Source organism: Mesoplodon densirostris, chromosome 7 (genome assembly GCF_025265405.1).
Source record: "Mesoplodon densirostris isolate mMesDen1 chromosome 7, mMesDen1 primary haplotype, whole genome shotgun sequence".
In the NCBI taxonomy this organism is placed as follows: Eukaryota; Metazoa; Chordata; class Mammalia; order Artiodactyla; family Ziphiidae; genus Mesoplodon; species Mesoplodon densirostris.
Genome location: NC_082667.1, coordinates 41,886,618 through 41,910,519, shown reverse-complemented (window position 1 = coordinate 41,910,519; position 23,902 = coordinate 41,886,618). Strand labels below are relative to the sequence as shown.

The 23,902-nt window shown below is 40.1% G+C and overlaps 1 protein-coding gene and 1 pseudogene across 2 annotated transcripts in view; both read left to right on the top strand.

Moving 5' to 3' along the window:
- Positions 1 to 23,902, top strand: part of FAT3 (FAT atypical cadherin 3) — a 714,507-nt gene that overhangs the window by 317,100 nt on the left and 373,505 nt on the right. For both annotated transcript variants that reach the window (XM_060103563.1, XM_060103564.1), the window contains exon 4: positions 6,200 to 6,514. In XM_060103563.1, the coding sequence (XP_059959546.1) occupies positions 6,200 to 6,514 (315 nt within the window). The remainder of the gene's footprint in view (positions 1 to 6,199; positions 6,515 to 23,902) is intronic.
- On the top strand, positions 1,913 to 2,342 carry LOC132493661 (cytochrome c-like; annotated as a pseudogene).

Genomic DNA, 23,902 nt, shown 5'->3' with positions numbered 1-23,902 from the left:
CTATAATCTCTTCAAATATTTTCTCAGTCCCTTTCTTTTTCTCTTCTTCTTCTGGAACCCCTATAATTCAAATGTTGGTGTGTTTAATGTTGTCCCAAAGGTCTCTGAGACTGTCCTCAGTTCTTTTTATTCTTTTTTCTTTATTCTGCTCTGCAGTAGTTATTTCCACTATTTTATCTTCCACGTCACTTATCCATTCTTCTGCCTCAGTTATTCTGCTATTGATCCCATCTAGAGTATTTTTTAATTTTATTTATTGTGTTGTTCATCATTGCTTGTTTCATCTTTAGTTCTTCTAGTTTCTTGCATTTTGTCTTTTGTATTTCCAAGATTTTGGATCATCTTTACTATCATTATTCTGAATTCTTTTTCAGGTAGACTGCCTATTTCCTCTTCATTTGTTAGGTCTGTTGGGTTTTTATCTTGCTCCTTCACCTGCTGTGTGTTTTTCTGTCTTCTCATTTTGCTTATCTTACTGTGTTTGGGGTCTCCTTTTTGCAGGCTGCAGGTTCGTAATTCCTGTTGTTTTTGGTGTCTATCCCCAGTGGCTAAGGTTGGTTCAGTGGGTTGTGTAGGCTTCTTGGTGGAGGGGACTTGTGCCTGTGTTCTGGTGGATGAGGCTGGAGCTTGTCTTTCTGGTGGGCAGGTCCAGGTCTGGTGGTGTTTTTTGGGGTGTCTGTCACCTTATTATGATTTTAGGCAGCCTCTGTGCTAATGGGTGGGGTTGTGTTCCTGTCTTGCTAGTTGTTTGGCATAGTGTGTCCAGCACTGTAGCTTGCTGGTTGTTCAGTGAAGCTGGGTGTTGGTGTTGAGATGGAGATCTCTGTGAGATTTTCACTGTTTGATATTATGTGGAGCTGGGAGGCCTCTTGTGGACCAGTGTCCTGAAGTTGGCTCTCCCACCTCTGAGGCACAGCACTGACTCCTGGCTGCAGCACCAAGAGCCTTTCATCCACACGGCTCAGAAGAAAAAGGAGAAAAAGTAGAAAGAAAGAATTTGTAGAAGTAGAAAGAAAGAAAGAAAGAAACAGAGAAAGGAGGGAGGGAGGGAGGATGGAGGGAAGGAAGGAAAAAAGAAAGGAAAAAGTATAATAGAATAAAGTATGATAATATATAATAAAGTTATTCAAATAAAAAATAATTGTTAAGAAAATAAATTTTTTAAAAAAGGGTGGATAGAACCCTGGGACAAATGGTGGAAGCAAAGCTATACAGATAAAATCTCACACAGAAGCATACACATATACACACACAAAAAGAGGAAAAGGGGAAAAAAATCATAAATCTTGCTCTCAAAGTCCACCTCCTCAATTTGGGATGATTCATTGTCTAAAGGAGGGAAGGAAGGGAGGGAGGGAGGGAGGGAGGGAGGAAAGAAAGAAAGAAAGAAAGAAGATTAAGTAAAATAAAATAATTAAAATAAAAAATAATTATTAAGAAAAAATGGACGGATAGAACTCTAGGACAAATGGTGGAAGCAAAGCTGTACAGACAAAATCTCACACAGAAGTATACACATACACACTAACAAAAAGAGGAAAAGGGGAAAAAATCATAAATCTTGCTCTCAAAGTCCACTTCCTCAATTTGGGATAACTTGTCCACAGGAGGGAAGGAAGGAAGGAAGGAAGGAAGGAAGGAAGGAAAGGAGATAACGTAAAATAAAATAAAGTAAGATAAAATAAAAGTTATTAAAATAAAAAATAATTATGAAGAAAAAATAATTTCTTTAAGAAAAACGGACAGATAGAACCCTAGGACAAGTGGTAGAAGCAAAGCTATACAGACAAAATCTCACACAGAAGCATACACATACACACTCACAAAAAGAGGAAAAGGGGATTAGAAAGCGGGACGTTTGGCTTGGGAGCGGGAACGGCTTAGTTGTACACGGAGAAAGAACGATTTAAAAATGGGCGATGTTGAGAAGGGCAAGAAGATTTTTGTTCAGAAGTGTGCCAGTGCCATACTGTGGAAAAGGGAGGCAAGCACAAGACTGGGCCACATCTCCATGGTCTGTTTGGGCGAAAGACAGGTCAGGCTGTCGGATTCACTTACACAGATGCCAACAAGAACAAAGGCATCACCTGGGGAGAGGAGACGCTGATGGAGTATTTGGAGAATCCCAAGAAGTACATCCCTGGAACAAAAATGATCTTCACTGGCATTAAGAAGAAGAGAGAAAGGGCAGACTTGATAGCTTATCTCAAAAAAGCTACTAATGAGTAATAGTTGGCCACTGCCTTATTTATTATGAAACAAATGTCTCATGACTTTTTATGTGTACCATATTTAAATTGATCTCATACACTAGAATTCAGATCATGAATAGCTGATGTAATATTTCTGTCCTGATTTAAATAAGATTGGCTTGTGGCTAAATGAATATGGTCAGCTTTTTGAATTTTGATAGTTATTCTGGTTCAGCAAGTACTATCCCTGTCTTCCCCTTCTAAAGAGATGATTAAACTTGAATAAGGAATGTTAAACTTTTCAGGGATATGGTGAATGCCTTCTCAAACCCTATAGGAGATTGGTTTTATATTTAGATTTCTATAACTGGTTATATTAAAATATTGAGAAGCTCCCTTCACTGTCTCATAGACCAGCAAGATTCACCTGTGTTTCAAGTTGTGTTCATTCACCTGTTAAGGCAAGGGCTGAAGATACACTGACAATGTCCACTTTATCTTTTTGGTCTTAAATATGCCAAATTAATTAAAATTCTCCATCTAAAATATTGCATTTTACTTAATGAAGGGCATTTTAGTGTGGTTTATGTATAGCATCAGATAAAGAATATTTAGTACTTCTCACATTTTATAGATGATCTTTAAGATCAGATGCTTTTAAAATTCACTGTGACATGATAGGTTGGGAAACTTGCTTGTGAATTCTTTACAAAGTCAGATTAAGTTATAATTCAGGATTGTCTTTTAAAGAGGTATTCAGAAACACAACTGTAGAACTACTGTAGATGTGTGATTGGTAATGATGCTTTTGCCAACTCAGAAGGGTTACGGTAGAGGAGCTCTATCATTAGCACAGATTTGTAAGTTATCTGATCATAAGGCTTGAGAATTAATAAAAAGTCACAGATCAAAAAAAAAAAAAAAGAGGAAAGGGGGAAAAATCATAAATCTTGCTCTCAAAGTCCGCCTCCTCAATTTGGGATGATTTGTTGTCTATTCAGGTACTCCACAGATGCAGGGTACATCAAATTGATTGTGGAGCTTTAATCCGCTACTCCTGAGGCTGCTGGGAGAGATTTCTCTTTCTCTTCTTTGTTCTCACAGCTCCCGGGTCTCAGCTTTGGATTTGGCCCCGCCTCTGCGTGTCGGTCGCCAGAGGGCGTCTGTTCTTCACTCAGACAGGACAGGTTAAAGGAACAGCCGCTTCGGGGACTCTGGCTCACTCAGGCCGGGGGGAGAGAGGGGTACGCAGTGCGGGGTGAGCCTGTGGTGGCAGAGGCCGGCGTGACGTTGCACCAGCCTGAGGCGCGCTGTGTGTTCTCCCGGGGAAGTTGTCCCTGGATCACAGGACCCTGGCAGTGGCGGGCTGCACAGGCTCCCGGAAGCGGGGCGTGGACAGTGACCTGCGCTCTCACACAGGCCTCTTGGCAGCGGCAGCAGCAGCCCCAGCGTCCCACGCCCGTCTCTGGGGTCCGTACTGTTTTAGCCGCGGCTCGCGCCTGTCTCTGGAGATCCTTTAAGCAGCGCTCTTAATCCCCTCTCCTCGTGCACCAGGAAACAAAGAGGGAAGAAAAAGTCTCTTGCCTCTTCGGCAGCTCCAGACTTTTTCCCGGACTCCCTCCCGGCCAGCCGTGGCGCACTAACCCCTTCAGGCTGTGTTCACGCCGCCAACCCCAGTCCTCTCCCTGCGCTCCGACCGAAGCCCGAGACTCAGCTCCTAGCCCCGCCCACCCCGGCGGGCGAGCAGACAAGCCTCTCGGGCTGGTGAGTGCCGTTCAGCACCGATCCTCTGTGCGGGAATCTCTCCGCTTTGCCCTCCGCACCCCTGTGGCTGCGCTCTCCTCAGCGACTGCGAAGCTTTCCTCCTCCGCCACCCGCAGTCTCCACCCGCGAAGGGGCTTCTACTGTGTGGAAACCTTTCCTCCTTCACAGCTCCCTCCCACAGGTCCCGTCCCTATCCTTTTGTCTGTTTATTCTTTTTTCTTTTGCCCTACCGAGGTACATGGGGAGTTTCTTGCCTTTTGGGAGGTCTGAGGTCTTCTGCCAGCGTCCAGTAGGTGTTCTGTAGGAGTTGTTCCAGGTGTAGATGTATTTCTGGTGTGTCTGTGGGGAGGAAGGTGATCTCCGCGTCCTACTCTTCCGCCATCTTTCCCGGAAGTCTGGGTATTGCTTTTGATTCATATTGATTTAACATATACTCAGCATCTACTGTGTTGCAAGCATTTTGCCAAACTCTCGGCATACATTTAATTACATGATTGCCACCACAGCACTGAGATATGGGTGATAGAGCTAGGCTTGCTTGGTTCAAACACCTTGTACAGGGTCAAAGAGGTAGTAAGTCATGGAGTCTGGGTTGAAACTGGATCATTCGAGGCAGACAGATCCGGGTTCTTCTGCAGCTAGCTGTGTTACCTTGGACAAGTTCCGTACTCACATTTGAGACTTGATGCCCTCATTATAAGAGAGAATTATAAAGCTTAAAGAGTTCTTTGGTGGATAACTTTAGAACTGAAACTTCAACATAAGTTGGGCGATCTCCCTTTGAATCGTATAGCTGTTCTGAATTACAGGCAACCTTCACTTTTCTGGCCTGTTTTTGGAAAGATGCCCTCCTCCCTCCCAGGTGCTATACTTGGCAGTTTGCTTATGCAAGATCTACAGGCCAAATTATGTGCCTAATCCAACAGAAGTACAGAGGATATAAGATTCAGGTCAGAACTGGAGAAGTGTTTCTTGGCTCCTTCCATGGATCTTTTTTAGGGTATAAAGGTTTACATGAATTACACGCCTTCCAGGTGTATCCTGACTACTTTTAGAGATTTTATAAGCTGAATCCCAGAGTTTTCCCATCACAGTGGAAAGTACTTAAGAGTTCCTGTAGTAACTTTCTATAGCCTTGGTGGTTTGCATGAGGGCTGTAAAGATATTCAAGAACACAGCATTTTCTCTTTGGCTTTTCTGTCAGATGTTTGATTTCCTGGTTGGTGCTTGTTTCAACCATGAAATGGGAAAGGTGGAAGGGAGCACACTGGGCATTTTTCTGATCCTAATTTAAAATGATTGTCCCTGAGTATCCCTCAAAGTGGCTTAGAGTTTATTTAGTGCCCTCTGTAGAGTTCTTGAGGGGGCTAGAGCTCATTCAGAAAGTATGTTAGTATGGCTTACGGCTTCTTCTCTGACTCTTTTGGAATAAATGTGACATTAGATTTGTACAGAAATAGTATCAAGGAGTTTTGTACTTTTGCATGCAAAGTAGTTTCTATCCTAACAGGCAAAAGAATATTTTAAAGGTCTTTTTCATTTTTGTGAATGAACAGACAAAATAATGTATCCCGGGAAAGCTCTTTGTTGTATAGGAAATCAATTCGACGTCAGGTCAAATGGAAATTTTGGTGTGATAGTGCACTGATTTCCCATGCATTATGGGAAGTGATTTTTTTGTTTGTTTGTTTGTTTGTTGTGCGTTACGCAGGCCTCTCACTGTTATGGCCTCTCCTGTTGTGGAGCACAGGCTCAGCGGCCATGGCTCACGGGCCCAGCCGCTCCACGGCATGTGGGATCTTCCCAGACTGGGGCATGAACCTGTGTCCCCTGCACTGGCAGGCAGACTCTCAACCACTGCGCCACAGGGAAGCCCCATGGGAAGTGTTTTGACCTCTAGCCCACTCTCTTCCCATTGCTCCCAGCTGTCTCGTGTGTGTGTGTGTGTGTGTGTGTGTGTGTGTGTGTGTGTGTGTGTGTGTATAGATACATCTATCCCCGAAATTCAAATAAAGTATTTGTGAATATAATTATACTTCTCAAATGGTAGAAGAACTGGTTAGTACAGTTTTGCAGAAAATAGTTTTCTGATGTAAAGAGAAACATCTTCATTTAATTTTGTGTGATGGATTTTTTTTTTTTCATATGCCAAGATCTCTTAGCACAGCCGTTCTCAGTTTGGGGTGATTGACAATGTCTTCCTGTTTTGCTATAGCAGTTACACTTTCCCTGCTTTCTCTTAGGAGTCATCTCTACTGCAGACATTCTTGATCGAGAGACAACAGGGTCATACTGGCTGACTGTGTACGCCACAGATCGGGGCGTTGTTCCACTCTATTCCACGATTGAGGTCTACATTGAAATTGAAGATGTGAATGACAATGCCCCGCTGACCTCTGAACCTATTTATTATCCTGTTGTCATGGAAAACTCTCCGAAGGATATATCTGTCATTCAGATCCAGGCTGAGGACCCTGACTCTAGTTCCAGTGAAAAACTGACATACAGGATTACAAGTGGGAATCCTCAGAACTTTTTTGCCATCAACATCAAAACAGGTAAGGGAATGCTCGTATGACTGTTTTTAGTTGTTAGTCCACAACTTTTAAATTCATGAGTCTGACACTTGCTATACCCTCTTATTTATTTTATTGTGTGGAGAACAGCATTCTCCTTTCTGGGAATTGCTTGAAAAGGTGAGCGTTTTCCTGTCTGGTTTGGTATGTTTTAATTCCAACTGACATTGAGGTGAAGTGATCTAAGAGAAATCGTAGGCTTTCACAGGAAGCCTTAGATTTGCTTTACTCATAATTGTAAAACGTGGTTCCTAAGCCATTCAGAGAGCCAGATGCCCCCTTTCTCTATCTTGGGAGAGAGTAACCTGGGCCATGCTGGGTTCTATGGGTAGCTGGCTTTGTCACACCTCTCTTTCTAGGAACTTCTCCCTTGCTTGGCCTTAGTCCAGCATGCCATAAATAATCTCCTTAAAGCCTTAACTTTAAGCCCTAGATGTTTTGTGATTTCTGTACTACCCATCAATGAAATGTCAGTGTTTAGTAGAACTTCCAGTATCTAAATCTTTACATAAAACATACACATTTTAGTGTTCTTGGTTTTTGCTCAAAAAGTTTCTAGAGAGTGCACCGAAAACTTAACTTGTTGACTAAGGACCAGAAAGGGCAGGTGTGGAGTTTGGTTGAATGCATTCTGAGACAAGTACATATACTGGAAAAAAGTGCTTTGCAGAGTAAATCTCAGAAGTTTGTTGCTTTCTTGTGATTTTCCTCTTTTAGATCTGAACAAGCAGGTAAAACACTCAGTGAGAGTTGTGATGGATAGAGTTTTAATTAAATGAAATTTAGAAGAATTAGAAGATACTATAGCTATCTCACTCTGGGTGAGTTGATATTGGTCAAAAGTTAGGCTAGGTGATTGATGTTTGTTGGTTGGGACATGCCTCACTTTCCTAACAAAGTACTGATCGAGTTGATGGTTATTTCTCCTGCTCATGTTTGTTCAAGTAGAAACATATAACTGACGCCAAGCGTTTTATAAATGCCAAGTTCCCATTAACATAATTTAAAGAGAATGCCAAGGGTTTTTTTTGAAACTATTGATTTTTTTCTAATTATGAGTGGGTCAGTCATTTTGTTAATCAGAGTTTAGCATTTGAATAGTGTTGAATCAGGATCTGACTTTAATTTCATTAGAAGACAGAGAGTGGTCATCAGCTATCAGTGTCTAATTCAGGCGTCCTTGAACTTAAAGGAGAAGACTCAGAGAACCGGAGCCACGCTCATCTTTTCAACACCCTCTTAAGTACGGGGAGCCTCCCATGAACGTGAGGACCCCCACCCTCCTGATTCACTTTCTCACTGTAGCCAAGAGCTCTGTGTAATATGGTGACAGAGAAATGAATTCAGATACTTGAGAAGGTCAAGAGGGAAAAAGAACAAAGACAAAAAAAATCACAGGAAAGAAGTTGAGGACATAGACGTCTTCACACTTCACAGCCCCTGTGGAGCCTGAAACACCCCAGTCATATTCCGAATCCTCCCTCTTGATTCCATTGGCACTTGAGTCAGTAAGAGTGAACCCAGCACCCTCTTTTATAAAAGACACTGCACAAGGGCAATGTCAACTGGTCTCTTCCTCCACTCATGGCTGAAATTAAAGAAAGAATAAACGTCACAGGGAAGAATTTGGACTGGAAGTGAAGACCATAGACCACGCACTATTTGCAGAGAAGAACATGGAGACTCATGTAACTAAAGCTGTCTTTTATCTAGCTTTGAAAAGTTTGCCCTTGGATTTTCAGAAATTCCTGTATTATCGAAATTTGGACTGTATTACATAAGAGCCTTAATCATATTTATAATTTCTCTGTCCTAGCTGTAGATTTTTAAAAAGGATTTGTGCCAGGAATGACATTTTAGACCAACTTTTCTAATAGTCTAAAAGGAACGTATAGCACACTTTGTAATTCTCAGACACACGATAAGAAAACACTGGATTTTGTTTATCCATTTAGTCATTCACCAAGCATTTATTGTGCCTACTAGTTTCCAAACAGGATCTTATATAGAGAGTTATAAACTTAAGAGATGGCCCAAGCCTATCAGGGACCCAAGGTACGTGAAATTACTAATTGACAAATATTTATGATAGAGTGAAAGTAGAGTGAAAGTTTGCAATAACTGATTATGGTAGAGGAGTTTCACTCAATATGGGGTGGGCAAGAGTGGTAGTTAGGGAGTGTTTCATGGAGGAGGGTAACATTTGGGATTAGAAGTACTGGTTTTCAAACCCTTGCTCTGCACTTCTAACTGGGAAACATCACCAACCACAGCAGGGAAAACATAGACTAAATCAGACACTCTGGGCTCTGTGAGCTTGGGCAGGTTCCTGAACCTCTCTGAACTTCGGTTTTTAGTGAGAAAGGATAATTGCAAGGCATAAAGTGGTCCTCAAGTAAAATGCTTACCACAGTGCCTGGCACAGTGAAACTGCAAAGAGAGTTGATACCCCATCCTGATTGCTGTAACTCTGATTACAGGCACATCAGTTATTCTCCTCGGACCTCAGATTCTTATCTAGAAAATGAAAATGACCTTGCTTACTTCATACGAGTTGCTCAAGAAGTCTGAATTCATGATGTGTTTGAAGGCCATTGGTGAACTACAAAGTTCTAGAAGAATCATGTTATTACTCTTCTTATTTCTATTGAGATTCGCAGAACCATGAGCCTGGTGTAACCCTTGTTAAGCTTGTTGCTCTAAATATAATGCTGCCTATGCAGCAATTTCCATCCAATTCAACAAGCTCTCCAAAGAGATGGCTTAATTTTTGGCATACTTCCTGTCTCTCTAAAGTCCTTTGTCTGCAATAGTTACGTTAATGTAACATTTTTCAGGAATGAAGGGAGAGGTGTACCTAACTGGTATATTTAGGTAATATTTATGCTTTAGATTTTTTCAACTGGTGTGGGCTCCAATAAACTGACCTTTCATTCCTTCCTCTGTGGTAGAGCTGAAATTTATAGAGTTCCATTTTGCTTTGGCAATGTGCTACATAATAAATAAAGATTAACATGATTAATGCGAACTCGAATAATGTCAATACTTAGGGTCCACAGCTTGCAGCAGATAACAGACGTCCGGGACCCAGAAAGGGAGAGAGATTTCTCTAATGAACACTCTGTTCTCTACCTAAAGAACTGTTTTTTTTGTTTCCTACCAGACCTAAAATCACGTAGAGTCAGTAGTCTGTGGACTTTCTTTAGTAATTCCTGTGGCTTAAGAAGAAAAACAAAAGCTGTAATGCTCTGAGGTCCTTTCTGGCCTGTACAGAGAACCCTTGATTAATTCCAGGCTGAACAGGTGATTTTAATCAAAGGCAGCTTCCTGCATGCGCCTGCCTTAGCTAGTCAGTAACGGGAGTCCTACCCACATGTTCTGAGCAGGAGACACCCAGCAGGCTGGTGCTCACCTGTCTCTCTGGGTGAGCAGGAACTTAAATGCTTCCTTCCAGCACTTGTAACGAAATCCAAGCTGGCTGCTGAGTGGTCATCCAGGCTGAATTGGGGAACAGGTGTGGGAAGTTCCTCTAGGATTTCAGAATGTTTATTGTAGTTGTGTCTGCAGTATGGGAACCATTTGGCACAGTGCCAGCATGCCAGCATTTAGTGGAGCACTCAATAAATATTGTTGTTTTTATTATTATTAATCATCCTGTTTTCCCCACTAGAGTCAAGTTTGTGTGAGTTGCAAGCATACTTCTCCCGGACCCCCCTGTCTTTTTTTTGAAGTATAGTTGATTTAAATTGTTGTCTTAGTTTCATGTGTACAGCAAAGTGATTCAGTTATACATACATATATATATATATTCTTTTCAGATTATTTTCCATCATAAGTTATTACAAGATATTGAATATAGTTCCCTGGCCTATACAGTAGGACCCTGTTGTTTATCTGTTTTATATATAGTAATGTGTATCTGTTAATCTCAAACTCCTAATTTATCACCCCCTTTCCCCTTTCATAAACATAAGTGTGTTTTCTATGTTTATGCGTCTGTTTCTATTCTGTAAATAAGTTCATTTGTATCTTTTTTTAAGATTCCACATATAAGTGATATATGACATTTGTCTTTCTCTGGCTTATTTCACTTAGTATGATAATCTCTAGGTATAGCCATGTTGCTGCAAAGGAGACATACTTGAAAGGCGGTGATGTCTTTCCTTCCTAATCAGTGTGTAGCACTGGAACCTTCCACGGGGTTTTATAAAGTGTATTATGCACTACTGTGTGCCACTGCTGTTCTAGACCCCAGGTATTGGTGGGATGGGTGATAGAACAGAAGTATAAGACATTACTGCATTCAGGGAATTTATTCTCATGGGAAAAATAGGACCATCACACATACTACGCACTTTAGTAAGAATGTAAGGCAGTTTATAAAAAATAAATGGTCAAACTCTGTGGAATATAAGCTGTGAACAGGATAACATGTCTGAGTGGGGCAGAGCTCAGTGCCAGCTGGAGTAGGAGAGGATGGTGTGAGGACTTTGCAGACCCCTGAAATGGACCCTGAAGAATGGATCAGTCTGCAAAGAGAGAAGCGAGAAAATTACCCAGGGACTATGAACAAGTTAAGCTGGCCTTGAAAACCCATCCGTTGCTACTTGAGCTAGTTGGAGAGGCTTTATATCATTAGAAAAGGAATTTTAAAAGACTCATAAATGTCTGGAGTGTTGGAAGACATTAGAAGTAGCAACTATGCACATCTCTTTTATTCTTGTTTGATGATATTTAGATTTTTAAAAGCTCTGGGTCTTATATCTTCCTTCTGAGAGGCCTAATAAAATAACCTTTTAGAGGGAAAAAACATACCTAAGATAGAGCCCTTTATTATTTTCTTTGCCTCTGTTAAACATAGATCCAGGATTAGGGTATGCTGTATTAAGAGCCTGTATCTCTGGAAGTGAGCCTTATTTAATCCAGACCTTTTGATGGTTCACTAGCCAGGGCATGGGCTTTCTAAATTCCTTCCTTCAGTTGGGATGTCTCCCTTTGGTCCATGCTCTGGCCGCTGGCATTGCCACCTAAATTTGAGCGGAGGTGAAGCTCAGCTTGCTTTCACTTTGTGTGAGTCTCTTGGGATTAACCTGACCAAAGCATACTTATGTGTAGGAAGACTTGCTGCCCTCTCCTCTTTTCAGGGGAGCTGACAGAAAGTGAACCTTTCAAAAGCATGGGTGCTGTAGGAATACCTCAAAGCCTAACCTTAACGATTGATTCCCTCGGGCTTAGACATTTTCCCCTATACAAAGAGGAGGGATAACTTATTATAATATTGGATGTCATTAGTTTTTTAACCAACTCTAAATAATAGCAGCTTGGGACTTCCCTGGCGGTCCAGTGGTTAAGACTCCATGCTTTCTGGTTCCACTGCAGGGGGCATGCATGGGTTCCATCCCTGGTTGGGGAACTAAGATCCAGCCTGCTGCACTGCGTGGCCAAAAACAAACAAACAAATAAATAAATAATATCAGCTTGCCTTTCAGTGTACAGTATAAGACGAAGCTGGTAAGTGTTACCTGGAGGAGTAACAGAGAGAGAAAAATCTAGACCATATTTCAGCATGATGATGATCGACTGGCAGGCTTGTTAGACTATGGATTCCTGGGGTGGAGCTCGATCATTTGCATTTCTAACAAGCTCCTATGTGATGCTGACATTGCTCCCCTGAAAACTAGGTTAGCAAGACTCTAGACTTCAGTATCCAAAGAGAAACGAAAGAGGGAGGTAACAGTTCTGAGAGATGACCTGAGGACAAGGTAGCCAACTTTGTAATTTATCCGTACACTCTTTTATTTTAAATTTTACTGGAGTGTAGTTGATTTACAACGTTGTGTTAGTTTCAGGTGTATACTCTTGACTTACAGTGCTGGGGTTTTGAAATTTGACCATGAATGCAAAGTGTTCTCTGTACCCACCCCCAGAATCAACTTTCATACCCTTGCTTATAGGTTCTGTTTTATGGAGTAGAGAAAAATGAAAATTCTGTCTCTTTAATGGTCCATGAGCAAAAACATTGTGATACCTAAGACTTGTGGTTAATAAAAATTCTGGGTTATATTAATGTTTGGATACACTTCTCTTGTTTCCAAATATATAACATTAAGAAGAAACTGTTGCTAAATGGAATTCAGAAATACTTTAATGAATCAGCAAACATTTGATATTAGTTTATCATTATAAAAAGAGTGATGACTCATAAAAGAGTGGTGCTTAAAAATAATCTGGTATCATAAGTAAGCTATGCCTTCTGTTGATGCCCAGCTCTATTTGGGGATACTCTGCTTAACAAACCACCTTTTCCTGGAAAACAGAAGGAGACCTGGCTTTATGTTATAACATCAGAGATTAAAAAGAAGAAAACACACAAGGTGAAGGACAAGGCGACAAATATTGATGATTTTTCTTTCCAGTGAACATTGCAGAAATCCCTTGTTACAGTCTCTTGTTCCTTGTTTCTTCCTAATGGAAAGCTAAATTCTCCTGAATGGGTAGAAATGACTGCGGGATGATGAGTTGATATTCATAAGTCCAGGCACAAAGCAGATAATGTAGCGAATAAGTACGTATGAAACTGTAAATCACCCTTGCTCCTTCTTTCAGCCATGAAAGGAGGCCTTGTCCTATAGAACATTAAATTGTGTTCATTTAATCCAACGAGTCCAGTAGAACAAATCGGCCTCATGCAGATTGATCACAGGAGGTTATTTAAATTCAGCAGTGACCTTTGCATCCCTGTGAATGTGCTTCACGTGAACAAGGACAAAGGGAACTTTTCTGCACTGTCATTGTATCACTGGGGAGACTCTGCATTTCCCCATTTGATCAACTCATAAGTGTGGACTGGGGGTGGGGGGTTCTGAGGGTGCAGAGGGTGACATTGCAAAGGAGAGTGTGCTTTCACCTAGAGTGGACTCAGGTTCTGCCTTCCTGTGGCTTGATTTTTTTTTGTTGTTGTTTTTTGAATGCTGCTTGTGAATGTAAGTACCGATTTCAGAGCTTCTCAACTTCAATACTTTCGACATTTTGGACTGGATCCGTCTTTGTTTGGGGAGCTGTGCTAGGCGTTATACGATGTTTAGCAACATTTCTGGGCCCCTACAAGATGCCGGTAGTGCCCCTTCCCCTAGTTGTGACAGCCAAAATACCTCCAGACATTGTCAAGCATCCCCTGGGGTAAAAAAAATGCCCCTGTTGAAAACCACCGAACTAATGTGGAATATTTTCCAAGACTCTATTCCACTTGCCCTTAACAAAACACCCTACAAAATGAGTAACTAATTAGGGAGGTGTGGTGGTATTGTTAACATTTTCAAAAAGTGCTTGTGTGCATATATCTATATATAGAAACAGGTGCAAATGTATATTATTAACAATAATAAAATGATATAAAATAAAAAAGGAAGAAATCTAAAGCTGCCTCTCACTTCCCTCTCACTTCCCTCTCACTCCGGGTTCTTTGTATTTTAAAGGCTTTATGAATATTTGAAATCAAATCCATTAGCAAAAAAAGAACAAAACAATAACAAAACTTCCAACAGAATGAAAGTGGAGGAAGTTATTGTTTTCTCAAATCTGAGTGTTTGGACAGAATCTCATCAAAGTCAGTTTTGCACAGCGTTCTTCAGAAAACAGCATCAAGGGGTTATTTTGAGGGTCCCAGAGTTTATTCCCTTGAAATACTTAAGTAGCTCCAAATCCTGTTCCTGCTTAATGTCAGCCTTCTGACAGATAAATATGAGGATTGTTACTTCCCTGGAATAAAAGGGAGTGGGAAAAAAAAACAAAAACCTTTTGCCCTCAGTTGGGGAGTCTGCAGTCCTGTATCTAGATTAAGGCTCTCTGAGGTCTTTGGCATCCCTTGTAAATATGCAGTGTTCATTTACAAGCCTCAGGGAACTGGTAGATTGTGGGGACTTAGACCAGTGTCTCAGATCACCGTCCTTGGATACACCATAGGTTGTGAAGACTTTTCTAACTGGTGCCACCATCAGTAATAGGAAAGAAGACTTTGACCCCCAAATTGAGTCACGTTTCGATGGACAGCTCTGCTAATTAGTTAACAGCATTCATGAGAAACAGATTCGGATCTTTGAGTTAATATGACTGTTACTTGGAAAAAAAGAGCTTCAGGTCTTGACTTTTATAAAATTGAATTCCAGGCAGGTATGAGGAACTTGGGTAAAAGGGAGGGAAGACTGAACAGACAGGAGCTGGAGCAAAGAGATGCCTGGCTGGGAACCGCCCCTGGGCATGCAGGTGGCTCAGAGGTGCCTCCCCAAGTCGATGAATGCTGCTCATTCTGTGTGGCTGGTGGTATTGCTTGGGCCTCCATGCTCTTTAATGTCCTCTAGCCCACTGAGGAGGGGTGGGAGGGAGGGGCAGTGTTCCTAGATCTCCGGTAGATACCCAGCCTGCTCCTGGGGCTCAGCGGCAGGTGTAGCTGCTGCTGGAAATTACTGAGAATTATTTGGGAGGGTGATAGAGTCATGTAAATAAAGCAGACGATGGAGTTATATGTATATATGAAAAAAAGGATTGATTAATGTCATAAATTTCCCTTTTATTTCTTTTATCTGGGCATTAATTCCACAGCAGTAATTTACTGCATTGGTTTATTACTTTCTTCTGTTCTGGGAGAAACAGTGAATTTTAATTGAAACCACTGCCTGCCTCTCTTCATTCTTCCCCGACATTGTTAGGGGGACTCCTGGATACTCCCTGGTGTGTGCCCCTCCCTCCCAGGGGTGATGGAAAGGTGGGAAGAGGAACCTTAAGCCAGGGAAGCCAGAGTGCAGGTCTGCTCTGTGCCCGAGCCAGACCTATGTTTTCACATATTATCTAATTTAGCTCTCACCACAGTCCTGGGAAGAAACTGGGCCTCTGGGCACCTTGGTGACCTGCCCAAAGTCACCCAGCTGGTCATACAGAACTAGGATTGCTCTGATTAATGGTCCCCATGCTAAAGACATATGCCATTGAAAGTGAAAACGTGAGCAACTCAATGAATGCATTAATGATCTGAGGACTCTGGTGCTCAGGGAATTCTTTTCGATGATTGTACTCTTTGTTTTGCAAGTATTTAGGGATTGAACTGGGTCCCCCCAAAAGACATGTTGATGTCCTAATCCCCCTGTACCCATGAATGTGACCCTATTTGGAAATAAGGTCTTTGTAAATGTAATCAAGTTAAAATGAGGTCCACTGCATTAGGGTGGACCCTAATTGAAGGACTGCTGGATACAGAGACACAGACACAGAGGGAAGATGGCCGTGGGAAGCTGGAGATAGAGGCAGAGATTGAAGGTATGCTGCCATGGGCCAAGGAATGCCAAGGATTCCCAGCATCCACCAGAAGCCAGGAAAGGACTGGCTCCCTTCAGAGGAAGTGTGGCCCAGCTGACACCCTGATTTTCACCCTCTAGCCTCCAGAACTCTATGAGAAGAAGTTTCTGTTGTGTTCAGCCACCAAGTTTGTGGTACTTCTTTACAGCAGGCCCTGGAAACTATGCAAGGGGCAGTCCAAGGGTACAGGTGGGAAGCTTGAGTTCTCCTGAGGGAGTAAAGGTGGTTGGTATAACCAAGGACTCATAGTATGTGGTGCTCTTCTTACTACACCAAATGTTAAAAATTTAGCAGGGTTTATTTTCCAGGTTTTTTTTTTTAATATATTGTTCAGATTTTTTTCCTATTGAACTATACTTGATTTACAATGTTGTGTTAGTTTCAGGTGTACAACAAAGTGATTCAGTTATACATACATATATATATGTTTTTTCAGATTCTTTTCCCTTCTCGGTTATTACAAAATACTGAGTAGAGGTCCCTGTGCTCTACAGTAGGTCCTTGTTGTTTATCTATTTTATATACAGTAGTGTGTATATGTTAATCACAAACTCCTCATTTATCCCTCCCTCGCCTTTGCCTCTGGTAACCATAAGTTTTCTCTATGTCTGTGGGTCTATTTCTGTTTTGTATATAAATTCATTCGTATCATTTGTTTTTTAGATTCCGTATATAAGTGTTACACTGATGGACCTAGAGATTATAATACTAAGGGAAGTAAGCCAGGCAGAGAAAGACAAACATCATATGATGTCGCTTATGATGGAACCTAAGAATTTTAGCAGTTTTTGCATTAGTCAATCCAGGCTTTAGTTAGATAGATCGTTTTTGTTTGTTTTGCAGTTCTTATGATCTGGTTAAGTTGAATGATTTGGGGAATTCTAAAAGGGATAGTATATACACTATTGATACTATGTATAAAATAGATAACTAATGAGAGAACCTACTGTATAGCTCAGGGAACTCTACTCAATGCTCTGTGGTGACCTAAATGGGAAGGAAATCCAAAAAAGAGGGGATATATGTATAGCTGATTCACTTTGCTGTACAGTAGAAACTAACACAATATTGTAAAGCAACTATACTACAATGAAAAATTTAAAAATAAATAAATAAAAGGGATAGGGGATTTGCTGAGTGATTTGTGTGGCATTGAGTTGCTATAATCATTTCAGGACCCCTGAAAGATCATCCGTGGGTGGTGCTCTCATGCCCCACAGGGCCAATTGTGGGAGTATTTTTATGTAACTCACAAGGCCATGTGGAAGTTACTATTCAGTGTCATTGGTGTGCTTCATAAATCAGAATCTCATCAGAGTCTCATTTATTTTGTCACTTTTCAATCATTTAAAGTGGATTCTCTGGAAGCACTTTTCTTTCAAAGCACTGGAAGTTTCTGCCTGAAAAGTAAATACAGGATGAAGTGTAGTTTCACCATTGACCTTGAGAACCCAAAGTCCAGTTTTAGTATTGTTGCTACTTTATAGTCTGGCCTTGGTATTTGCTGTCATTTTTAAATGACTTTGTTCCTAGTTTCTTGACATTCTTATAAAAATGAACAAGTGTTTTAAAAATCCATAAATTTTATTCACGTTGAGGTAGATTATTCTAGGAAAGCATATGGAAATCTAACAATAAAATTACAAAACCAACCTGGGGTGAGTTACTGATAGTAGTCTCGTGACTTAATAGCACAAGGACAAATGTCTGTTTAGCACTTTGCCATTCATTATCATGGTCGGGCTTCATAATAACAACTGGGAGGAAAGAAGCCACAAGGAGTAGTGTCCAAGAGATTGGACACTGAAATCAGATGTCTTTGCATTTGAATCCCAGCTCTACCACTTCTTAGCTGTGTGATGTTGGACACATTACTTAACCTCTCTGAGCTTCAGTTTACTCCACTGTGAAAATGGGGATAAGTTCATTAACTAATGAATTGGCTCGCCACCAAGATTAGATGAGTTAATATATGTAAAGTACTTTAATAAGCATTTAGCATGTAGTAAATTCTCAGTAAATGTAAAGTGATATTGTCTTCATATGTATGGAGTTTATTTTAGCTAATTTGGCATCCATATTGTATGATTAAGTCTTTGAGTCTTTAAGTGACAGTGACATTGAAGGGAAGAAAAGGAGGGGACTGATAGGACAGACAGAATAGAAATACAGTTAACTGGAACTTGGTAACTCTGAGAAGGGGTGAACACAAGAGGTGAAGACAGTCTTCAGGGTGTAGTGAAAAGGAGCATCAGGCTTGAAATCTCACAGAGAAGATACCTTGTTATAAATAACGTTAGAGATATCTGTGTAGCCCACAACATCATCCCTTTTCTCTGAGTACTGACCCCCAATCCTTCCCTCCTTGACACTGGGACAAAGATTCTCTCTCCCAGGAATTTATTGCTGGGATTCAGAGGTAATCTCTAGTGGGGGTAGAATTGAAGAGTTGTAAACCTGACAACTGTGGTTGAATGTTTGTGTCTCCCTAAAATTCATATGCTGAAACAATCACTGTTGTGGTAGTATTTGAAGGTGGGGCCTTTGGGTAGTAATTACTTCATGATGGTGGAGCCCTTATGAATAGGATTAGTGTCATATAAGAGAAACTTCAGGGAGATCCCTCTCCCCTTCTGCCATGTGAGGATGCAGCTAGAAGATTCAGGAAGTGGGACTTCACCAGACACCGAATCTACCACATCTTGATCTTGGACTTCGATCATCCAGAACTGTGAGAAATAAATCTCTGTTGTTTATAAAACAGTGAGCTGATGATATTTTGTTAGAGCCATCCAAACGGACTAAGACAGAGGCTGTGGGCATGAAACAGCTGAGGGAGAGACAGACAGGCTCTGATAGGCTTGACCCTGAAGGCTTTCCAATGGCTGGTCCAGGTGTTAGTGACACTCAGCTGTACTCTTTGCCCTTAGATTCTCTAATGTACCCTGCAGTAATAATACATACTTTTTTCCATTAAAGTTTGGTATAGGTGTCTCTTTCGTAAATAAAAGGACCATAAAAGACTTGCTGTGGAAACCATGTCAGGAGAGAGGCTCAAGAAAAAAGAAGTGTTCTCTAATGACAGTTGTGCACAAAGGTTAAAGCCTAAAAGAAGCCTTTAGATTTAGTAATTAGGGGAGAAATCAGTGAAAGGTGTTTGTCCTTATAAGTCACATTATTGCTGGGATTTTTCATCTACATTAGCTTGAATGTTGACCATCACCTTTCATCTTTTATTTGTGAAATTCTGTGGGTCATGACCTAAAATATCTGTGGTCTCCAGTGTGTGCTTGGATTAAGCCCTGTCTCTCTTTATTACTAGTTCTTAGATATTTGCTGGTTTAAATTTTATCTGTAGTGTTCCATAGGAAAATTTGCCAACAATTCTGTTAAAAGCAAATTATCCTGTTTTAGACAACCCCATTTATCCTTAATCTTTTGAACAAGATGTGCATGACAACCACCTGTTTTCTCTGAGTTTCACTCTGTGAAATTCGCCAAGTACACCCATGAGAAGCATGGATTCTTCCTGGATTGGCGCCCCATCTCGTTCACATACTAACCTTATGGTGATAGACAAGTTTCTTAACCTCTTATGGATCAGGTTGTCCATCAGGAAAATGGGGATACTAACCCATTTGTTGCTAAGATTTAACAGATCAATGTATTTTATCAAGCACTTAGCTAAGCCTTGTACATATGAAGCGCTCAACAAATGTTAGCTATCATAGTTATTATTAAATGCATCCAACATTCTTGACTTTCATCAAAATGTGCTTCATAAAGAATACTTTCTTAAAAGTTGATGAAGAATCAGTCTGATTAAATGCCTTGAAGGTATCAGATATATACTAAATGTTCATTTGTTTACGAGTGCTTACTGTACACTAGTATACTGTGCTAGGCATATAGGGTCCAAGGATGATAAAACAAGAACCCTACTCTTTAAGATCTCATAGTGCAGAATTATTTCACCATCAGCTGTCATTCACTGCTGCTGTCACACAGCTTTAAAATGAATAGATTAAGTAAATAATATTAAGGGCTTATGTGGGACATTTTTCCGGCAATAATAAATGTTATAATATTTATAGGCTATTTTGGGACGGAAAACATCTGAGATCATGAGTGAGGAGATGTAAAATAATAAATCCATCATTTTAGAAACTTACTATTACAGGTAGAAAGTGCTGAGCCTTTGCCAGTGCACCGTTTTTAAATATATTGCCATTACAGATACTTCAGTTAAGGAAGACATCCAATTTTACCTCCTACCACTTAAGTTAATTTCTCTTCTCTGTAAAATTTCCTATTTTATAAAGACATACTTTATCTTGGCTATGTACATACTAAATTGTTCATTTTTTTTACTTAGTTAAATTGTTTTCTGTCACAGTGAGAAATGCTTTTCTCTGAAGAAATGATGTTCATGCACGGGAAATAGGGTTATTTATTAAAATGGTTTATTATGAAATTAGATTTAGACATATTTCTATAATTTTGTATTTAAGTGTTTTTAGTGTCCAATGAAATGATTTTCAATGTAAAGTGGGCTTTGATAATCAGTCTCCGAAGTCTCACTTCTATAGTTAATCAAATATACCTGGTGGATTTATATTTACGTGCATATGTTTAGAAATACCAGAGATGGTTTCAATAGACCTCTATCAATGCTTTGCTGGGTCATCATAATTAGTAGATGGCTTAAGTTATTTTGTGTTTTCATTCCTCTCTGATTTAATATGCCTTTGTGGATTTGGGACTCTGTACATAGGTGTGGGAGGAACACAAAGAAATAGGAAACTTCTCAGCCCTAAAAAAACAAACAGGCTATTTTTACAAGACAAGAAACCACTTTATAACAAAGGGAAAACCTGTGTTTGAGGCTGAATCTGGAACTTATTATTGAAGTTACATGTTGGAATTTTAGTCATATCTAGTACCTCCCAAGATAGAGAAATTACACGTAAGTGGTTTTCCCATGTAACTGAAGTTTAACCCTTTAACTTATCTACAAAACAGAAATAGACTCACAGACATAGAAAACAAACTTATGGTTACCAAAGGGCATAGCTATGGGGCGGGGCGGGGAGATAAATTAGGAGTTTGGGATTAACATATACACACTACTGTATATAAAATAGGTAAACAGCAAGGACCTACTGGGCACAGGAAACTATACTCAATTTCTTGTAATAACCTATAATGGAAAAGAATCTCAAAAAGAATATACATATATATATGTATATATATATATGTATATATATATATATATATATATATAACTGAATCACTTTGCTGTACACCTGAAACTAACACATTATAAATTAACTATACTTCAATTAAAAAAAAAAAACCTTTAAGTGCCCAAACTACAATAAAACCCCTGTGTTTCTGCATCCCTTTCTAAAGTGTATTAAATGTGTCTTTCAACTCAGCAAGCATAGTATGCTGAACATGACGATACCAGCAGTTCTGGTTTCATGGGCCTACAACCCAGACAGTTACCTAGGGCCCATGTTCAGAAGGGCCACTTGTATGGTTTAATGCTCTGCTGGCACTATCTGGAAATGCTTAATAATTTTTGAACACGAGGCTTGGTGCTTTCATTTTGCACTGGGCCCTGCAAATTACGTAGTCTGTCATGGATACAGGATTTCCCTCTGGAATCTTAATGGTTGTCTGGGGCCATCAAATGTACTACTGTTTGGGTTTCCTCACTTAAGCTCAGCTTGACAGCACTGGCTTCTGTTATCAGCATGCCTCTCTCTCCCAGGGCTCTGTCTTCCAATCTGATGCTTCTCATCTGCTGAGACATCATATAAATAAGGGATTTGAATAGTAAGTAGGTTGAGAATCACCAGGCTCTGTAGGGTGACTTTGAAGACCCCTCCCACAGAGTAAAAGTGCACAGCGTCAGTAACCAGGCTTTGTGGCATTAATTTCAGTGATCACAGGGCCATTTTTGCTCCTCTTCTGGACTGACTGCTTTGGTGAAGAGTCTGCCTCTGTATAAACACCATGTGGGATGGTACAATTCTGGTCCATTTCCAGTAAAAGAAAATTGTTGGAAACAAATTATTTTCAAAGCCCACTTTATTTTCAAAATTAATCATAGATGGTAAGATGGTGAAGGAGGTTTCTTTTCATGAAACTCCTGTCACATAAACCTCATGAGCTCTGAAGCTTTCCCTGTTGACTGAGGGAGAACGTTTTTATTCCAGTAATTTCTGTCCCTTCAAACTGTACATGTACCTTCAAAGCATTGTTCTTGCCTGATGTTCTCTTGTCCTAAAGGAAACCATGCTATACTATTTTTTTTTAATATAAGTACCTTTGTATATCACAGTATTCTGGATGATTTTCTTTTTTTCTTTTCTTTCTTTTTTTTTTTTTTTTTGACATAGGTCATAGTTACTAGGCTTTCCCTACAATTATGCAACTTCATTTTTCACTGTCTTCTTGGATTCCTATTAGCTAATCTCTGAGGTGATTTCTAGTTTTCTTCTGGTATGGTTTTCTGGTTTCCAACATCCAAGCTACCTGTGGCAAAAGCAAGTAAAGCCAAGTAAATGTTCTGTTGTTTTTTTTAGGCTGTTCGTAGTATAAGAAATGTGCTGGCATTTGTATTATAAGAAAACAAGAGTCTTCAGAGTAGAAAGGGGTGTTTCTTACTTATCATTTGTTTACTTGTTCATTTATTCAATATTCAGTGTTGTTTGTTGAGACCTTACTGTGTGCCAGACACTGAAGTAGGCACCAGGGTACAGTGGGAAATAGGGAGTTGTTTTCCATTCCAATAACAGTGCTTTACACACAGCAGATGCTCTAAGGAAACATGGAAGGAAGGAAGGGAGGGAGGGAGGGGGGAAGGAAATACATGCTTTGGATAATATGTATCATTTATTAACATTGCTCAGGGATTTCTGAACTCCTTTTGTAGCAAAAAGCGCTTACACCTTTCTGAAGTCCAACCATGGTTGAAATCCTCCTGACTAATTGCTTTTGTTTAAACTTCCATTTGACATTTGAACTATTTTCAAAATGTCATCTCTGGATTCAGTTGCCTCTGAGGAATTGAAAGAAAGTTTATATTGACACAGTCTACAAGTCATCAGAATGTACACAGTCCTGGAAATTTCATAAGTGTTCACAAAAGAAAATTAAGTGGTCCTTAGTCTTTTTTAAAATCAGTTAATCCTAGGTTATCAAAGTGCTTTGGGAATTGCAGCATCAATTTTGTGCCAGGTCTTAACATTAACTAAAATGGTTAAAGGTGTGGGCATGGTTAAAACAATGTCACAGTGACCTTCTACCTCAGTGATGCTGTCCTTCTAATATGTTGGATTTTAATGTGATTTGACATGTGGAGCGGGGAAAGCAGGTAATTATTTGGGAAATGCCTTTTACTTTTATAAACAGGAGGAAACTGGGAGTTGGTCTTTGCTAATAGATATAATAATAATTGCAATCATAATTGTAATTTATATGATGCTTCACAGGATTAAAACCCTCACAAATTTTATCTAAGATAGGTTTAGAATAACCTCTTTTGCAAGATGAAAGTCTACCTAGGCCACCTATAGAAAAGTTCTCTAGAATTAGAATTTTATACCTGAGAATCAAAAGCAGCAGACAAATCTCGGTTACTAAGCAATCTTACTTAGATCCTTTATTTTTGAGGAAGGCCAACCATTGCCCTGAGAGTTAAAATAAAGAAAAGGGTTGTGATAAAAATATGGCCAGATGTCTATAAACCTCATTAGAAACAAAATATTGGAAGCAGCGTGTTGTGTACCTGTGGGTTTGGTCTGTATCATAAATTCATCGTAACTAAACTCAGTATTTTCTGGCCTTCCATGAGTTGATGATATTGTTGTGCCTTGACTTATGTAATAATTATGAATTAATTAATTCAGCAAACACATATGGAAAACCTTCTCCGTGTCAGGTGCTGTGCTAGGCCCTGGGAGTGCGAAAGGAATAACACGTCATCCCTTAAGATAGGCAGGGTCTTCAGAC